General features: G+C 34.0%; 2 protein-coding genes across 2 annotated transcripts; one reads left to right on the top strand and one right to left on the bottom strand.

Annotated features, from left to right (window-relative positions):
• The first annotated feature begins 149 nt into the window (after positions 1-149).
• Positions 150-4,254, top strand: LOC142975703 (uncharacterized). Its single transcript, XM_076118702.1, has 6 exons — positions 150-352; positions 817-999; positions 1,238-1,358; positions 1,680-1,888; positions 2,293-2,397; positions 2,773-4,254. Exons 1-6 carry the CDS (start codon positions 332-334, stop codon positions 2,896-2,898), a joined length of 765 nt encoding a protein of 254 aa, XP_075974817.1. The 5' UTR covers positions 150-331; the 3' UTR covers positions 2,899-4,254.
• A 334-nt stretch (positions 4,255-4,588) lies between these two features.
• LOC142975582 (lipase member I-like) lies at positions 4,589-19,081 on the bottom strand. The gene is made up of 7 exons (XM_076118519.1): positions 18,850-19,081; positions 18,632-18,677; positions 10,475-10,736; positions 9,078-9,226; positions 8,070-8,296; positions 6,338-6,494; positions 4,589-5,182 (listed from the first exon to the last, which is right to left on the bottom strand). The coding sequence occupies exons 1-7, from the start codon at positions 18,893-18,895 to the stop codon at positions 5,044-5,046; spliced, it is 1,026 nt and encodes a 341-aa protein (XP_075974634.1). The 5' UTR covers positions 18,896-19,081; the 3' UTR covers positions 4,589-5,043.
• Between the last annotated feature and the right edge of the window lie 451 nt (positions 19,082-19,532).

Genomic DNA, 19,532 nt, shown 5'->3' with positions numbered 1-19,532 from the left:
TAATTATATTTTATGATTTTCATTGTAACCAAGTAGGTAACTAAAAAAATCATGCGAGCCATGCGAACATTGCGAACTATTTATGTTTATTTTGAATGTTATGTTATGTTGACAACTCTATTCTCTACTCTATTTTATTGTCTATTTTCACATCGACGCCCCAACCATCGGTTGTCGTGTTATTTGCTATCGACGTGTTTTAATGAAGATATTACCCTTACTGAATACGAATTATATTCGAAATGAAAATCGCTCATTAGATCTTCCATTTTTGTTGTAAATATAAACGAATTAATGGTGTTTACTTATATAAAAAGACACGATTACCGTCATGACAGATCGTATCATAGCGGTAAGTGGCTTTGACTGCTAATGTTCTCTCCTACATTATCTCCAAACACGGTAACTCGAAAGATTTCCATCGGGATTGGAGTTTTACTTCTTTTTTTCATCTCTACTCATGACTTTTTCACTTCACTGAAATAAACATTTTAATTATAGTTTTTTTTATATTTCTATTGGGTTTGTAAGGGATAGTGAAGTTACATGCTTATTGTTTACAAGCAGTTTATTATTGTTAATAGTTATTTTTGTTTAGTGATTAAAACTCTCTGTTATTTAACACATTTTTTTACATCAGAAAAGTTATTATTATAAATATAAGTAATTTAAAGATAAAATAAGTCAAAAAAGTTGCTATTTCTATTTTTATTAATAACGTTTAATACAAAACTTAAGTACCTACAACAAAAATGAATTAAAGGAGTTAGACATAACCAATATCTCAATTTTTTTTATACAACATTTTTTTTCCAGTCCCGTCCCAGTATGGAGCAGGTGTCAGCCATAGTATCCTTTATGGAAAAACATAGAGCTCTAGGACTAGGGCAATTGAGAGGGTTGGAAGGCAGAGAAAAGAGCAAGAGACTTTGGTACAAACTATCCAGGATTATCAATGATACTCCAGGACCCAATAGACCTATGAAGTCTTGGATAAAAGTAAGTTAAAATAAATTATTAACATTATTTATATATAAGTTTTCCTTTAAAGATAATCTAAGCAGTTTTAATATAAACAATTCAATATCCTTAAAAAATGTTGTACCTATTTCATTATTCCATTTATCATCACATTTATAGATAGGTCATTCCTATCTGAAGGTATGTTTTGAAACTGGCAGTTACTGTAGTGTGTTATTTTACAATTTCATAATATTATTTTGCCCATTTTTTTCAGTATTGGGCTGACAAGAAATCAACAGTGAGGGCTAAAGTTCAGGCCGGTGGGGGTGACCCTAATGGTCTGTGTTCCAACATTGAAAAGAAGATTTGGGACCTATTCCTAGCTGATGACACAAGTGAGTTTTATTACCTAAATTTTTTTTGTGGTAAAAAGCTCTAATTAACTTTTTAAGTGCAACTGTAAGGGCTACCCACCTCATACTTTAGTATGTATGTAGCAAGGCTGATTGAATAACTTATTATTTAATTGTCAAGATAATCATATTCTATTGTTCCTTTTATCAGTTTTTGTAACATATTTCTATTAATAATATTTAAATATTGAGCAAAAGTTATATTAAATATTAAACATTACTTACACTTTTCAACCATATTAACTTAGATATGTGACATATTAATAAATAAGATCCATATTACTTAAAATTTTCCTTTTCTAGAGTCCAAAAGTGGCAAAGTAAAACAAGAGACTACATTTGTGAATGAGAGCTTCTATAATGAGGAAGAGCAATATGAACCAGAAGGTAATATGGACCAAACTGCAGATGATACACAGACAGACCAGAACCATGATGAAGACTCCATGCAAGGGTTTGATGAACCTTCAGTGGACTTAGAAGAACGACAGAGTGCTATTATGGAGAAAATTGTAAGTGGAAATATAAGTTTAATCTTATTACAAATAACTTACGTAATATAAACGACTTGTATTATGGACATACAAACTTTTGTTAAAAACAAAACATACAGCAACAGACACAAAGTACAAACAGACCTGAAAATACTATTTGATAATAAAAAATTGACACATGTTGCTACACACATATTCGGTTCGGCAATAATGGGCCTAGCCGGGCGGCAGAACCGGACTTGCTGAACCGAATATGTGTGTAGCAAGCCTGAGCATTCAATCTGCTACACCTGAGGTAAGGGTTATGACGCGGCGACCACCTTTACTTGTTACGTACAAAAGAAGCTTAAAAGTCAACTCTTAATTAACAAACTTATTTGTCTTATTCCCGAAACAACTACAGAATCTATGTATTGTTGCAGTTGAAAGTGATGAGTGACCAGTCATCGGCGTTGTCTCAGTTAGCGCACGCGTCACATATTAACGCTCAAGCCATGGAACGATTAGCAGACGCCTCACAGTTACAAGTCAGTTCAATACCTTTATACTTCTACTACTCACCTCTGTGATCTGTGGTGTTTCCAAGAGTCAACTTCTTATTTTATCCAACTCTCTGGTTTAGCCACCCGCTAGGGCCGCTAGTCACAGTCACCAGTCAAGTTTTTTTTCAAATACGCTACAGGGACCTTCATTATATTAAAAGGTAAACTTTATTTTCTTGTATTTCAAAATCAGTTCGTTATCGCCGACTGTGGTGTGCTGAGTTATGTAGGTTTATTACTGCCTCACGTTTTTCTAAACTACAAACTTTAATACCCAGTCATATAAATACGCTCCTGTAATGTCTTAAAAAATCGTTCACCTTTTAAAAAACTATTGATTACAAATGTTTGTTCTTCCAGGCGCGGGCAATAGACCGTCTAGCAACAACGTTCGAATCAATCAGCGCGGCGACACACGACGTCCGCACTGCTATCGTGGACATTGACGTCACTATGAAGCGATTCTACAGCACTTCGCCCACTTAGCACAGGTACTTGTGAGCTCGCACGCTCAAATTGTAAAGAGTTAAAGACATAAGTGATAGTGCAAGGTTTGACAATGCAAGTGTCATTTGTCGAGTGTAAGTTATCAGTTGAGTGTTGAAAGTGTAACTTGGATTACAAAAAGCGTGATTCTCTACAGGCGGTTCCTGCTGCGCCCGCTAGAGACGCTGATAAGATTTTCGTACAAAATTTCTCGAGAGCTAAGCGGTTGTCAATACTCGATAATAGAGAATCGCACCAAAGTTTGGCAGTGTAACTAATGAGTGTAAGTTTTCAGTTGACAAACCCACAGGTTAGTTAATTGTTTTAAAGTGTAAAACCCGCTCGTCCGCTGCGTTGGAATTGGAGCGTATAGACCGTAAGAATCTGGATAATCGAAAAACTCTATGGTACCGAAATGCTGTTCTAGTGGACAAATCGACAAATCCTCACGACGCTGTAGACGCCTAGCTTTGGGGCGAAGTCGACAGTGCTTCTGGCAAGTATCAGTTGAAACTGCAGGGGTGATTATTCATAATATTATGCTCCACACTCAAACACGGTTTAGCTTGATCGAGGCACGACTTTTACTCGATTGTGTAATTGTAATTTACGACAGGTGCTTCCAAAATTTGGGGTTTCCATTGAAGTTTATAGCCGTTTTCTGGTAAATCCAGCGTTTTATGGTTATCAAGCATATTGATCAGGAATTTTGTGATGTTTTGCACATATTGCTCTGGCCTCGGTCGCAAGCTGACTAGTTTTAGTCAGTTTAAGTAATTCGTTGCCATTGTCAATGCAAATAATTGCTATTCTGGAGTATTGTATGTATAACACACACACTAGTGAAAGTGAATAGTCAAAAAGTGAGCTTTTTACATATAATTATACTAATAATTGTCGGCCCAATATTATGAAACATTCATTGTTATTTCCATATATACAAGTATTTCTTTAACTGAAGTATTGTCAATTATTGGGACCGGCGGCCATAATTGAACGTCATTTATACCTCCTGTAACGAAAACTTCCATTGTATTCTAGTGAAACGCGATTCAGAACCTGTCATTTAGTTGTTAGTTCAGCTTTAGGCCGCTAGATGTCATTATTGTAAAGAACTGTTGAAATCGACTTCCGAATATACATCGTATTGTAATAGTTGCTAGAACATTTTTTGTTTTATAGACCAATAACAAATAGGTATTATACAAAGTAATTTTTACCGTATATCTAGTTATAACCGTAACGTTTTAGCTATGGTTGTGATATCCCTAAGTACTGCCTGTATTATAGTTGTATGTTAAAATTACATGTGAATGTAAAAGTGCGTAATATAACAATATAATGATTGTTATTTATCGTTTGACTTTCAATATAAGTACCTGACCTATCCAATTAATTCCTTCTTTCCTATAATATAATTAAAGCAATTCAGTATATTTATGTTTCTTTTAGTTAATCAAATATTGTAAGGTGTACCTTCGGCGCTGGTGTCATTTACATACACGATTTTCTATGGGACAGACCACGGAGTACTTTATATATGTATACTGAGCACTGCATAGAGACACAGTCGTGTGTGCCAGTTGACTGTGCATTCGACTGTCGTACGCGATTGATCACAGTAGCAGCGTAGCAGCTAAGTAGGGAAGTTTGATGCTAAGTTCAAATCTCAATAAATTAAAACACAAAATTTTACTTGATTCTTTATTATTCTTTGGATATACAGCGTCTTACTAACTTAATGTAAACTTATAACGTATATCTATTTACTAACTTAATTCTCACTACATTTCGATGTTGTCGTTAATAAGATTGTGGAAGTAGGCATGGAAGCCTTTCTTAAGTCGGTACTTATTATATTCTGTTTTCTTTGTATTTGTTGTTACAACGGCAACAAAAATACATTATTGTCTATGAAAATTTCACAGATAGCGGGGTCTCAGTAATTAGGTCTCGTTTTCTTTTTTTTGGGTAAAAATTGCGGATCCCCAGGAATTTTCTGTGGCATTGGACCCGTATATACCGCCATCCTTTCTAAGGTAAGACAGCTCAGGTCCATTGCCCATAGACAGAAAATTTTATAAAAACGTAGTGAGATTTAGCCATCTTTACAACTTAATTTCCTTAATCTATTAGTCTTGCTGGTTATCTAAAATATCTTAGAATCTTAGTAAGCGTTGGGTTTCGTCGTTTTCTCGTTTGGTTGTCGTCTGGCTTCATGCCCTCCACGCCCATGCCGTGGGGGGACTCCGCTCTTGTGTTCAAGAAATAGTTGCCTTTAGCTCTGCGAAGAAATTGTTACAAAAATTAAAAATAAGTTTTCAAGCCATTATTGACCCACTGCTGGGCAAGGGCCTTGTGTTCATAGTACTGCAGCATGCACGGTTACATCACAATTGTTTACAAATATCTAAGTTACTGTGCCGAAGAAAGCAGCTATATACATATAGTGTAAGCTTTTATGACGAGTTTGGCTCACGCTTACGATGTGTGTCTGTATGTTTCTAATACCCAAGACCTATATGTTTGTAAAGCCACCTCAATTGTGTTTCATTTTGGTTATAAAAGACCCTGAATACATCCTCCTTTGAGAAAAAACGCGGGATAGGTAAACTTTATCTAAATTCGCGGAATTCGCTATCATAATTGCTACCTACATGTTTCCAACTTTACCGCATGGCAAATCCTTTATCTTTTCGATAACCGTAAAAAAGATAGCCTTTGAATAGCTTACATCATATTGACCAGTATACAATATGTTGAGGTCAATATACTAAAAGAAATAACAAAAAAAACTTTATACATTATACCAACACTCAATTACCGAAAACCGCACAGTTCATAACATCATTAGATATGGTTTTTCTTTAATCATGAGCGCGCATTTTTTATATAATCTATCTTTGATTAAATCGTGGAAGATTTCTTGTTCTATAATTAAACATGGATTTTACCCAACTATAATTTTGTTATTTTTAGAACGATGCTATAGTTCGATAAAAAAGATGTTTCGTCGGGTGCTGTTTAATTTAAACTGTCTGTAGATCGTTCTCGATTTTACGGATTGAACGAGATGATTCGGTGTTGCGCGAAACCTTGTTTTGATCTGATAATTTACACCATTATGTTCAACTTTTTATGATCTAATAACTGCTACTTCACTCGGAAGACATATTGAATATTTATACCAATTTTATATTTTTTGTTATTTATCGTTTGTTTCTGGATCCACAATGGCCCCCCACGAAAGCGTCAGCGCTCTCTATAGGGCGGCAATTCTTCCATTGGGAACCCTACGATTAAGACTATTTCTGACTAGAAAATGACGTTAATTTAGTCTAAGATTCCTTCAAATTCGATTGTCGTAGTCATTACTAGTAGATTTTTTGTTGAAGTGGACCTAATAAATATTTCTTAGTAAGACATTTTTCTATTGTACCTGTTGCTAGTGAGATCACCCAAATAAATCGAGGGTACGTCCTTCCGTTCGCTCAGGATCCAGTCATCGTAGCTATCAGCTGAAGCGCAGGGAAATGCCGTTGGAGCTCCCAGGGACTCCACAAAGTAGTGCCATGAGCGATCGTGGTTGCACAAATCTGGAAAATAATTGAATTATAGACAAGTTTGACTATTACAAATTGTCTGCAACTGCAGCTTTAATGTTAAGAAGTTCAAGGCGACTGTAGATCACGAGGTCTATGGTTCGATTCCCGAATTTGTAATAAAATGCTAAAAGGATTTTCCCATTTCTGTGGGAATGCTGTTTATAGCTTGACTTTAGGTAAAGTTTCCAGTATATATCAATAGACATTAGTCTATTACGCGCTTATTATACGAGACCATTCATGCAATGAAAGGGATTAACGAAAAACGTCTAATACCCTACATATTTATTCAAATTCATCAACAAAAACATTTCAATGTCAAATGAATACGTGTTAATATTTTCATGTCCAACATTTGTTGTCAAACGTTTTGTTTTCAATGTATTATTACGGTAATTAGGTGTACGACACGCGGAAGTGTTACAAAACTGCGACAAATTGGTCGCTGCTAACTTAGCATTTTATTTGCGTGAAGGCTACAGCACAAAAATGGACAGTCCGTGAAGAAGGTTAAGGACAGTCATTGATGAATCCGAATTGAGTGTAGTGCTTAGGTTAGATTTTCATTATTTTAGAAATTTCTAGTGGTCACCTAATATTTGTATTGGTGAAAGTGTGCAAACTAGCTTAATTGGATAGTTGTCATTAGTTGTGTTACCTTCTGATTTTCAGTAATTGATCGCTTGGAAATATAGACTTACAATTATAGTGACGGCTAAAATTAAAAGGGCCTAACAAACCAAGTTTAATAAATCCCGTCCTAGGACTAGGTAGGTAAGGTATATGTACCAAGGTATATTAAAGTAAACTTGAGTGAAGGGCACATCCAATGCTCAATCGCATGGTCAACCTAGTCTTAAAGTAGATTAATAACTAAAAATGAATAATATTGAATCAAAATAAAAATAGGTAGATAGCCAGTAATGAAATTAAGATTTTAGTTTTACACAAAAATATTAATCAAGGCATAAATTGTGTCATGGTTAATTTCATAGCAGATTATCACGGTAGTCTTCTACCTGCACAATAGATAAAAAATCTTAAGGTTAAGGCCTACATTGTAATGTAAATAAATAGTGCCCTGAGTACTCATTAAAGTACTTATCTAAAGCACTTCCGTACGCATTTGAAGTTTCCGCATTTTAGTTATTTGGTTACCTTTGTTATGTGATGATTTTCTATTTTCCGTGAGATTATAATAAGCCGGCGTGGTCGTGTTGTCTATGTATAGTAGTAGTATGTAACTTTTTAATTATCTACAGAAATGTAAACACAGTAAATTGTGTTTGTCTAATCTAACATCCGTTATCTTAGACAGAATCAAAATAAGGGCTTTTCCTTCCGTAATGAATAGCCATATCACATCTGTGGATAAAACCTACTTAGGACAGATTTTGACGAATTATATACTAACATAATTGTATTCTCTGTCAAGAACATCAACATGGTTCAGCGATCGTCGGAACTTAATTCGAGACTCTTATATCTACATAAGTACTACATATTTTTATAAACCTCCTCTCCTCATGCGAAGAATCGTATTATAACATCAAAGTTTTCCCATACCTTCTTGAGTAAACATATCAAAGTCTCCAATCGGACAGCCGGGCTGCGTGCCTCCATTCCTGGCGAAGTTTGGCCATATATCCACGGTGCCAGCAGCAGTGCTCATGCCGTAGCCGCCTGGGTCCGTGTGGATAATGTCAACGAACCTTGCGCAAGTGCGATCTAACCCACTCTGCAGGGCTAAGACACCTTCGAACAGAGCTCGAGCTGGATCTAAACCTGTTATTCTGTGAAATGAGAAGGCATTTGATTTAAGGATGAAATTGGGTGCTTGGTTATTGGTCTTTAACGTATGAAATAAGTAGATACTGTGCGAAAGGTGAAACAGTTTAACGCATCTCTAACGGGGGGACTGACCCCCAGTTTCTGAGGTACCTTTAGCGGTAGTTTATTATTCAATAGTGTTTAAACGCATATAAAAACGTTACTGAATAGATAAACTACCGTTAAATGTACTCAGAAACCGGGGGTGATAGGTGCAAAAATAGCTTATTTTTAGTGCGATATTATGCCAAAAATCGTATTAACCGGCGCCGTCGTCAAATTCACAAGCTATATAGCCTTATCGTCGTTATAGTTTTGCTATTAAGTATATAGAGTATGCGTGCATAGGCCTAAGAGGAAAACATGGTTATCTATTTGATTATTCTATTTGTTCGAAGTCCTTATTGATCTTATGAAGGTTGACGCACGAAATGAATACTAACTATCACATTAAAGTGAGTGTGAACTCGTATCAACGATAAACATTTGTAGCAGTTACTTTAAATCTTTATGTCAATACACGACTATCTTCTCAAATGTTGTCAGTAGATGGAGTTGCATGTAACTCTGCATTTCAGGACTCTGTTGCCATTGATTTTGCTCGTAGTCAAAACTGTGAACTGGAAAATTTTGTGACCTCATTCACCTAAACTTTAGTCTAGCGACATGCTGGTAAAATGCCCTGATAAGTTGTCAAGGACACTCCAATAAATGACATCCTCAGATTCTTCACTGGTTCCTTACCTGGCTACAACACGTCCATGATCTCTAACCCGTTTGCCGGCGATACCCATGATGTGAGCACCCAGAGAGTGTCCCACCAGATGTATGTCAGTCATGTTTACTCCCGCCGCAGATAGATCCATCAACGCTTCTCCAAGCTCTTTGCCGACCTGTGAAAATGGAAGGAGGTGTTTTCAATGAGGCTTATTATTGTGTGTTAAATGGAGTACTTTACTTCACTTGTTCATTTGGATTTCGCTTGCCACAGGGTCTAATTAGCTATTTTTAACTTTTCTACTCTCAAGTTCTATCTTTTCTCATGATATATCATGAAATAAGTATACAACTAAGATTAAACCTATTAACGAGTATAAAAAAGACCTACACTGTAACTGTACACTGGCAAAAAGATAAAAAAAGAAATGCGGAAAATGGCGGAATTCAGAAATTAACAGTAAGTTCTTTCCAAAAAAATGTGTTGATAAGTGGTTTTAGGCAGATAATTAATTAGGTGTATTGCGTTACCCAGGTTTTATAAAGAATTTAATTGTTGTGCACACTTGTGCATATAAACAAAGTAAACAAAGGCTTGTGATAGTCCATTCAACTTGAACACTTGCCAAACATTCCTGTCATTGTTTGAACAATTTCGACAATGATAATTCACGTCACAGGTAGGTATCTACCTACTTATTGATCTTTGTCGCATATACCTATGTATAGTATCAATGATTGCTATCTAATTTTAGGTGCCTTTGCAACCACGGTAATGTAAAATGCATGTTCGCGTTAATTCGTGGATAGGTAGGTAATATATAGTAGATAAACATCTAACGTAAAATTTTTGCAGTTAAAAGTTTCAAGTTTGGTAAATTTTACAAACGTTCAATATTTACTCAAAAACTTTTTAATGTCTGAAAAAGTAAAACATTTTCTTCTTTAATTGTTCGGTCTTATCGGTAAATTCTAGGTTATAGCAATTATCTATTTTATTAGCTTAGTAGGCATCAATTACGTCCTTAAAAGTTTATATTTTATGACTTAAACGCAATTTGATAAGAAATAGGTAATTTACGCACCCAACTTGCGACACTATTTTATTACTTCCTATTGCAATTTGCTACTACAGTTTAATTCGTTTGGCCTGATTTAGGTAGAACAACTCTTACAATAAAAACCTGAATTGACTAAGCACTTTAGTACCACCGTAATCAAATACGACCATTAAACATGTGTACAAAATGGCGTATTTTCAAGCATATCTCAAAAACTCAAATCGTAATCAAATTTAAAAAATACCAATGAACTCTACTTATTATTTAAAATCTATCATTCTAATAAAAAGTTATGAAGTAACAAACCTAAGAAAATAAAGACAAATTGAAAACTTTCTCCTTTTTTAAAAACAATTGACTTACCCTTCTGGCATTAGGAACAGCACTTAAAGCATATCCCAAAGGTATACCAAAGGATCCGCTTTTGGCTTCTTCTTCCCAATCTAAAAGAATGACATTCCTCTTTTTCTTATTGATGTATGCAGTCAGTACGGATGTGGTCGCAGGGCCGGCGCATCTGCCCCGGTATCCGAACGTATATACCACTGTTGGGAGGTCCTTGTTGATGCATGAGAATATGCCTTTAGGCTGGTGCAAGGGTGTCACTGAGTACGTGTCTAGTGCTCTGAAAAGAAAATTGTGTGTTAGAACTTTCATGAATTTTCTACAATGCTTTTATAGATAGAAAAGTTGCTATGAATTTATTTCCTTAAGTACGAATGCCACGTAAAAAACCGTTTTTTTGTTAAATGTAGGCATGTCAAATGTAACCGGTGGTGGAGGATACAATTTAAAAGCACATGTATAGTATTTTGAAGTGCATGGATCGTTGACGAAAATTACCCTTGGAATGGTTTTGGTTGCTGTTTAAACCAGATTTCAAAATTCTCTTTTAAGACAAGAGAACGATGACCTTTCGTAAGACAAAAGAGTACAACCAATTTCGGCTTCGCGTATCATTAAGTTGTCAAAATAATATTCATCTATCCTTGGCCGTGAATATGAAGTTAATTATTATTGCACTTTATAAGCAGCAGTTATGTTTATAGACATTTGATCGCGTGCAGACGTCAGGTTAATTGTCGTGTCGAAATTCACTCAGTAGCCGTACAAGTAGTTAGGTTTAATGAATTGTTATGTATATGTATTGTTGTTTTAGCCTTTTGTTATGATATTTAAGTGTTGATGTAATGTCCAGCCTTGTTTATAGTAGCTCAAGGCGTTTATATTTTGATTAGTTTTTGTCTGTTTTTTATAAGCTTTGACTATTTTTAACGCATTCAGCAAAATTCCATGTCTCTAGAAATACGTGATGGATCGGATGTGGATGGATAGACTAACAGAAAATAAACTATTAGTATTGTATATTTCGACTATAATATACCTACCTAATTAATAATAGCAGTTAGCACACTCTACACAGTGAACTTAATAATTATCTCTACTAAGGAAGTAAACGAACTAAATTAAATTCTATTCGAAGCTTGCCCCGGTTTACGTGATATTGTTATCTCAAGTACGCTCAGTTCACAGAGAACTCTTAAACGCATTCTCAACACGGAGACTGTACTGACCACGAACAAGAGGTCGACATACTAAAAGGAAATTATTTGAAGGTTTAATCTAGTTTTGATATTCATTCTCAGTGTGATCAGATGTCACGTAAAGATCTCACGAGGTTGAAGCTGATAACCATGTAGATCTTTGATGTGATTGCGTGATGAACATTGGGTATTGTCAATGAAAGCCTTTAGGCATATGATCTTGTCGTCATTAAGCACTTTTAGATTTAGAACAACCTTTTATTGAGCATAGAGTATATCTGGCATATTTCCAGTAATTATTTTCATAACAATATCTTTTGTTAATTTAGTTTTACAAAGGCCATGCTTATACTAAAATTTTAAGATTCCGCTTATTACAAAAAAAAGTAGCAATTTTTTTACTGCTAAGCATGCGTGTAAATTAAGTTTGTCAATATGAGTCGAATGTTGAGGCCTGAAAAAGTAAAACATTTTCTTCTCTCTCTTAGTTTATTCACCTCGATCTGATATTAAAAATAATTACAGCAACTATTCCATTTCATAACTCAAATCATAGATATGAAAATTCTAGCACATTCCATCATTTTTGCAAACGTGAATTTCTCAACGATGTACCTATATCCTTACTGTTGCAATGACCTGTTATAGGTAGTAAGCACAATTGGTACAAAGCAGCCAATTACAACAGTGTTCCAATGAGTCAGTTCCGGCGACAATTAATATTGGCAAACCTGTAAGTTGATTGCGACCTGTTAGTGCTTAGACAGTTTATACGCTGTAATACTGATAAGTACTTCATTAAAACTGACTATTAATTGGATCATAGATAGAATTTTAGTTCCTTAACAAAGAAAACTATTATAAAGTGATAGTTCTTTCTATTAACGAACTGAAACTTAATTTCTTTACTTACACATACATTGTTACTTTTTAATGACTTCATGAATAAAGTTATCAGACGTTGAAAAAAAGGCCGTAAAAATACTGATATATATATAACGTATTTTAGTTTCACAAGGCCTTAAAGGTCTACTCTTAATCAGAACACCAGTTGATAAGATAGGTAAGTAGTTCCCAGCTAGTCTCTCCAAGGCAAACAGAAAATCCGATTGATAGGACTCAAGATTTTCAAATATTTTTTGGGATATTCTCAAATTCTGTCGGTACTGTCAAATATCGATAGTTTGACATTTTATGACAGTATGACTGTACTGCTAAAATAGTTCCTACAACGCCCGTTAGAGGCGCTGATCAGATTTTCATACAAAATTTCTCGAGACAGGCCGGTTGTCGGTAGTCGATCGTAGTAGAGAATCGAGCTACAGTGCATTTAAAATGTTAAGCAGCAAACACATCAATCACTTTCCGGTGTGGCTGGTATATAGGTACATCGTTCATTAAGTAAAAATTTGTTTTATTTTTATTTATAGCTAATGTCCCTATTTACATATTTTTATAACATGATCTTTTTAAGATAGGCAGTCATTGCTCAATGTCGTGCGTCGTATTGCCGTCTGTTGAGGTAGGTTATGGTATAAATCAAATAGCTCTTACGTAAACTAGATGTTCGACCGATTTCGTTGTTTGGTTATGTATTACCTACTTTTTATGTCATGCGTCTATTCGCTGCTAGTTTTTGATGCGTTAGCTATTATAACTTGTTCGATAATAATCCATAACTCAATTTCACGGTGCCTGGATAAGCGACGAATAACTTATGAGATAGATTATAACGATTAGTCTCAAACCCACACTTGTTCAGCATTGTTTAAGGTCTAACCCCTACCTCCCGGCTGGGACGCGGAGTATCCGTTTTGAGGAAACGCGTCCTGGCCACCTTATGGTGACCGCGGATGGCTCTTTGAATTCAGGTGTAACCCCTACCTTGTTTGGGAGGAGATCCTTGCCCAGGCAGTGCGCCACGGGTAACAAAATTGATGGCAACAACAGAAAAAATAAACAAATTATATTATTCACAATGATAATGCACTTTATACTAAGTTTGGCGTCGACATGACCTTATACTCAACTCAATTGATGCATTTGTGAATGTCAAGAACGATGCAGACCATTAACTAACTGTTAATGTAGTCATTGATCGCAGTTTTGTTATTGATAACTACTTAGGTGTATTATGTATTAATTGCATGACTATAAAATTTAATAACTTATTGAATGATCGTAATATTTCAGAAGTAATTAATTTTGAGGCTAAAGAGCTCTTTCAGGAACATTACTATTTATGGCTGAAACGATTTTATTAAAGAGTTTTTGTCCTTATGTATATTTCTAGATTGTTTTGTCCGGAAATATGATTTAAAGTAGTCAAATAAAAAAAAAAGTTAATAGCGTGAAAGATAGATAAACCATGCTTCTTTTCAATATATCATTGTTAATAAATAATGTAAGTAAAGAAGCTCACTCAAGTCGAAGCAAATGAAATTATTGGGTAAGTGACTATTGCACCATTTGAAATAAGTCAAGAGTCCGTAGCATTGAATAAGTAAAAACATTTCAAGTGCAAGTTCAATAGACCTGTTAAGGTCAAATCTTTTTGTAGCAATCATATTTAACTATATATGAGTGTTGTGATTCTATTAATTATTTGCCGGATATTAAAGACGAATGAGATGGTCAGATTCTCTTTGTAAAAGTTTGTTAATATAATGACTTACAAAAGGATACTCGAATCGGCTGATAAAAAAGGTACCTAGTAGAGTATATCGGGAGAGCAGGATTCACCAAAAAAATGCGTTGCATGTCCGAAAAAGGCCAGTATCAACCCCCTTTTTAAATTTTATTTTAACGTGTGTTATTATTTTGCAAAAATTTGCTGCTGCGTTTATACGTTTTAATTCATTTGTGCCATACAGGTTACTCTGTTTAATAGTTCTAGTCGCAATATGCATTCTATGAACTAAACATCTTATAACCGATTGTCAATGTTAGCAAGTATGGATTTCAATGTTCAATTCCTACTTATTTATGATAAAAAAATTACAAGTATTTGCATAATGCATTACAACAAGTATTTATTATGCAGGTACTTATTTACAAGGCTCAATGATCACTGAAAAAGAAAAAATACTATGTACGAAGGATGCATACATTTGCATTGTTTTCCCATGAAAAAAAACAATTTTAAGGTCGTTTCAATACGCTTATGATTAGAATAAAACATTTAATAATATAAAATAAAAATACACATTTAACATTTTGTAATTAACTAACATTTTGTCAAAGTGATATCTTCCAGTGATAAAATTGAATAAACTCTTGGTGTTCGTTGTAACTATAATATAATTCAAACATTAGATGATAAATAAATGTAGGTACATTTCAGGGACGATATGTGTAACTGAAACGCGCTACGAATGATGATTGTAGATAATGGAAATTTTTTACCTAAGTCGGATAAAACGCTGTCGGGTTTTTTCGCATGGTAAAAAGTCGAAGGCGAGACAATAATTTATTATTACATAGAAGTTGAGATACCAAAAACAAAGGCTTGAAACTTATTGTTATGGTGTAAGTTTTTATTAACCAGTCGCTAATTTGGGTTTAGTTTTTCATTTAGTATATGTACTCTGGCTGGTGTTACAGCTTCTAAATCAATATCGGTTGGCTTATAAATTAACATATTGATATTTATTGTTACTTTATCTATCGGATAAGATACCCAACACTTATCCATAAGTGTATAAAGCGGTTTTTAATGTTTTACTCGTTTTACAGTACTACATTTGACGGTTTATCATTTGTTCAGCGCACGTATTATGCTGTCAGTCTAGACAGCCTTATCGTCCCAATTACCACCAAAATGCAATACAAATTAAATGCATCGCGCTAATTACTCGAATAAGTACATAGTGTATATTTTGTAAACCCATCAATCTGAATAGAATAGAAACTTGATGTCAAACAGTTAATTTTGATTTTTTAAACACATTTTTACGTGCACTGAAGTGAAGAGAATATGATGGTTTTTATCATAAACTATTAGTTGAATTAGGAAAGGTATTTGTGTTACATAGGTACATATTTTATGAAGAATACTATAGATTTAACCCAACTCCTGTAGTAACTCTGTTATCGCAGGGACTTTTAAAAACATATAAACGATGAACAACATAAAACACATAGTATAACCCGACCTGAAACAACTATTTGTGGATCGCACTAGATTTTTTGCGAGGAGGCCTATACCTAACAGTGGGTAAAAGTGGTCTGATAGATAGAGGGAATCAAAATCCTAGGCTATCTGAAATCTCCTTTCAATTTACGAGATAAGACTAACCAGTAACCACCATTACATAAGTGAAACAGGACGGTACGGCCAGTACTTAGGTTATATTTTAAAAGATTAAAACAATATATTCATCTGTCACTTCGGCCATTCATTTTGAGTGACTAGCATACTTATTAGACAACGTGCTGTTTTTGAACACATTTTTTTGTCAAAGTTATTTCGGACAATAGAGTACAAAGTCACACACAATTAGGTATACATAATGCATGTAGTTTGGCTTGAATGATGGATGTAATATGTACCTGTAGTGTGTGTGTTGACTAGTAATATATTATGTAGCGTCATTTGTACTTCTTACACCTCTGTCTACATTTTTGGTTATAACAGGCGTGTTATTACATATTTTTATTATTATCCATGAAGCCATTAAATAGAATATCAATAAAACGATTTGAATTTATAAATTGTGGGGCACAATTGTGTTAGACCTTATCGTTTATCAGTTGACATTCTTTTATAAATATTTTTTTTTCTGTATGTAAGAGTTGACTCTATATCCAAACTAGCTGCAACAAGGGTTGCTTACTGCGTTGACAGTTTAACAGCTTGTGAATGCAACTAGTTGTGATCGTCACAATAGTTTTATGTAATTTTAAGCTAATCAATCTATGTGCAATCAATTTAACCCAATGTCCTACTGCTGGGTAAGGGTCTCCTCCCGGTATGAGGGAGTGGTAAGGCATTGCGTCAATCAATATCTAGCGAATAATATTTTCTGGAGCAAGGGACATGGTTGCACTTCTAATTATTTACTAAAGCAATACAGCGCATTGTCCCAGTATCATCCTAATTAAAATACAAAAGAAATGACCGCTATTTCAATAAGTAAGTGGGACAACACTGAATATGGGTCATTGTGTATTTTATATGTAAAGTATTTCGTTTATTTCAACCACGTCAAACTAAGACCAGGTGAAATATGTTAATGAAGAACTGTTCTGAAGTGGCTTATCGTGTAAATGTTACTCGATTTTGTTGCTTTTCATGTTAGGCTCAAATTAAAATATTTTACTATAGCTGTAATATCTTATTAATCGCCTTATGTAGTGGATAAAGCAATTATAGTAGTATTATAGTATATTTAGAGAAAGCTTAAAGTTGCTGGACCTAAAAAATGAATTTCTCTTTTTTACTGCGTCTAAAAAATGTATATTTTATCTGCTTGCAATAAATTCGAAATTAACTGATTTTCATACGTTTTCACCAATAGAAAGTGATACCTTAGATTTTTTTTGTGTAAGTATAATTCTTTGAGGTCGACCCGATGTTATCCGCTGGAAAATGAGGCGAGTCACTAGTAATTTACAAAACCCGTGTTTGCAAGGGTTTGATATACATTTTACTAATTGCGTCATATTTATTTTAATAAATATTTAAAACATAGGTGTCAAATGGACCTATAATTACTTATTCTAGATTGCGATTCAATAACATATTATTAGTCTATATCATCGTTATATTTAAACCTGTATCGACACACAAAAATGCACTCATGTTTATACATAAACATAGACAAGTTAAATCAACATACTAAACAGGTTTTAGCCGTTACGTTCAAAAGAAAGTGGCCACGCTCAATCATCTATGATACTCTATGACATAACGTTACGGCCTATTATTCTACTTTTTTTAACCTTGACTCGACTAAATATCTATGGTTATATAATGTTTGCGAGATTATTGCAGGAGGGTGGAGTCTTTGAGCTAATATTTCTTAATTGTTCGTTTCAACATTTAAAATATAGATTTGGCGCAGTTCTGTAGAGTATGCGAATTGATTTCTTAACGATTTGTTTTTAAGTTCAACGTGATGAATTAATATCCCAACCCCTCTTCAATATATAAGGAAGCCTATGTCAAACAGTGAAACCTAATTGGTTAGAAATAATATTTTATTTTTAATTACAATTATTTGGGAATAATGCCTCGAACACAAATATAATTTGGCGCAGTGGTTCACGTTCGATTCCTACACGAAGCAAATATTTGTGCGATTCACGCATAGCTGTTTAGGGTTTGCTTGTACTTTATGTCCGTTGTTTGTATCATTTGTTAAAGAGCCCGCGACACAATTTCTTGAACAACTTGGCAGTTATTGTTCAATATGCTAAAATAATCAGTAGGCCTTGTATACAAAACAATTCATTTAAAACTCAACACGTCAAATTAGTAAAAATTAAGTTGAAAACATAATAGTTTTTATGGAAAACACTCATATTTCAATGTTTTCAATCTGTAAAGCAGGGCCAGGCAGTGACCTTAGTTTTTGAATACTACGGACAATTGCATTCACTGAACTATTAGGCAATTTTAAAGTTATCAATAAATAGATATCAATAAATGAAACGTTACATTTTTTGCCAAATATTCAGGAAGATTAAAACAGTTAAGAGTTATTTTCATATTAATTTCTCAATTGGGTTTCGAAGAGAGTGCTACGATTGGAAACATTAGGATAGAGCACAAATACTGTTTTTTTTTCTAAGTTACGAACATTTCAGTAGCTACCCTAAGTTGGAAATTTTCGTTTACTCAAATATTGTTCTTAACTGAAAAAAAATATAATTTATTTTAAAACTTGAATAACAATGTCTTACTTATTTATCTTACTTCAATATTGGTTAATTACTGTATTTCAAAAATAATAAACTAAAAAGTAATATTTACCCTTTGTAACATCTCAAATATGCCGCATGCGTGAAGTGAAATGAACCTGAAAATTAAACAATAAGTAAAATTTTCCGAAAATGTTTACTAATAACGGCAGATATTGTTTTAAAATTACTAGTTACTTAATATTTCTCTCGCTATGAGAGAAATATTTTAATGTTAATTTCTTATGCATTTTCGTTAAGTACTTAAATATAATCAAAATTAACACTCACAAATTAAGAAAGTTATCGTCCACAAACTAAACTTAGCACACCACATTTTTATTTTACTATTACTATCACTAAATACGTAATAAAATAATAATAAACAAAAATATAACTCAGAAAACCGACACTTTTCAAAAATGTCAACCGCGCGTGTTGTATACGCGCATGCGTTTGTGTACGGATGCGCGAGCGCAGCGTACTAATATTACGATACCACTGATAATGTACGCCAACGACTTCCAAATGAACAGTTGAGGAAGCCGTTGGCAGCCTTGGCTTATGCTTTTATTTCGTGCCGGCTTAGAAAACGGCTTAGTGTTAGTTTTCCTTAATTATGATAGGGAGCTGTTTAGATGACTGTAAGGAACATTTTAATATGACTCTTTTTTGTGTCTTTTTATTTACTGGAAACATCAAAATAATCGTAACTATGGCTAAATGATCGTTGAATCGAATTTTATTCAATATTATTTTTTATATTGTATATATTTGGTATGGTTTTTACCGATGCAAGCTCGTAATTGCAACAAAAATTTTTTTTATTACTTTTTATTCACTGTCCTTTCACATGAAATCCTGGGTAGTACAGGATAGATTCAACTACTTTATGCGCAAGTAAAGGAAAACTGTAATAAAGAACGGTTGAACTCTATTGTTTAACAACATGAGGTTTACAAACAAAGGCATTT

Source organism: Anticarsia gemmatalis, chromosome 9, assembly GCF_050436995.1.
Source record: "Anticarsia gemmatalis isolate Benzon Research Colony breed Stoneville strain chromosome 9, ilAntGemm2 primary, whole genome shotgun sequence".
Lineage (NCBI taxonomy): Eukaryota > Metazoa > Arthropoda > Insecta > Lepidoptera > Erebidae > Anticarsia > Anticarsia gemmatalis.
Note: the sequence above shows the minus strand (reverse complement) of the source record. Positions and strands in the feature narration are given on the sequence as shown.

Bases quoted from the DNA above. Each gene is read 5' to 3' on its own strand.
- LOC142975703 (XM_076118702.1), top strand. From the start codon at position 332: ATGACAGATCGTATCATAGCG. The intron at 1,000-1,237 runs GTAAGTTAAAAT...CATTTTTTTCAG, and splicing joins CTATGAAGTCTTGGATAAAA to TATTGGGCTGACAAGAAATC. The intron at 1,359-1,679 runs GTGAGTTTTATT...TTCCTTTTCTAG, and splicing joins ATTCCTAGCTGATGACACAA to AGTCCAAAAGTGGCAAAGTA.
- LOC142975582 (XM_076118519.1), bottom strand. From the start codon at position 18,895: ATGTGGTGTGCTAAGTTTAGTTTGTGGACGATAACTTTCTTAATTT. The intron at 9,227-10,474 runs GTAAGTCAATTG...CCATTTTCACAG, and splicing joins CTGTTCCTAATGCCAGAAGG to GTCGGCAAAGAGCTTGGAGA. The intron at 8,297-9,077 runs GTAAGGAACCAG...CTCATTTCACAG, and splicing joins CATGGACGTGTTGTAGCCAG to AATAACAGGTTTAGATCCAG.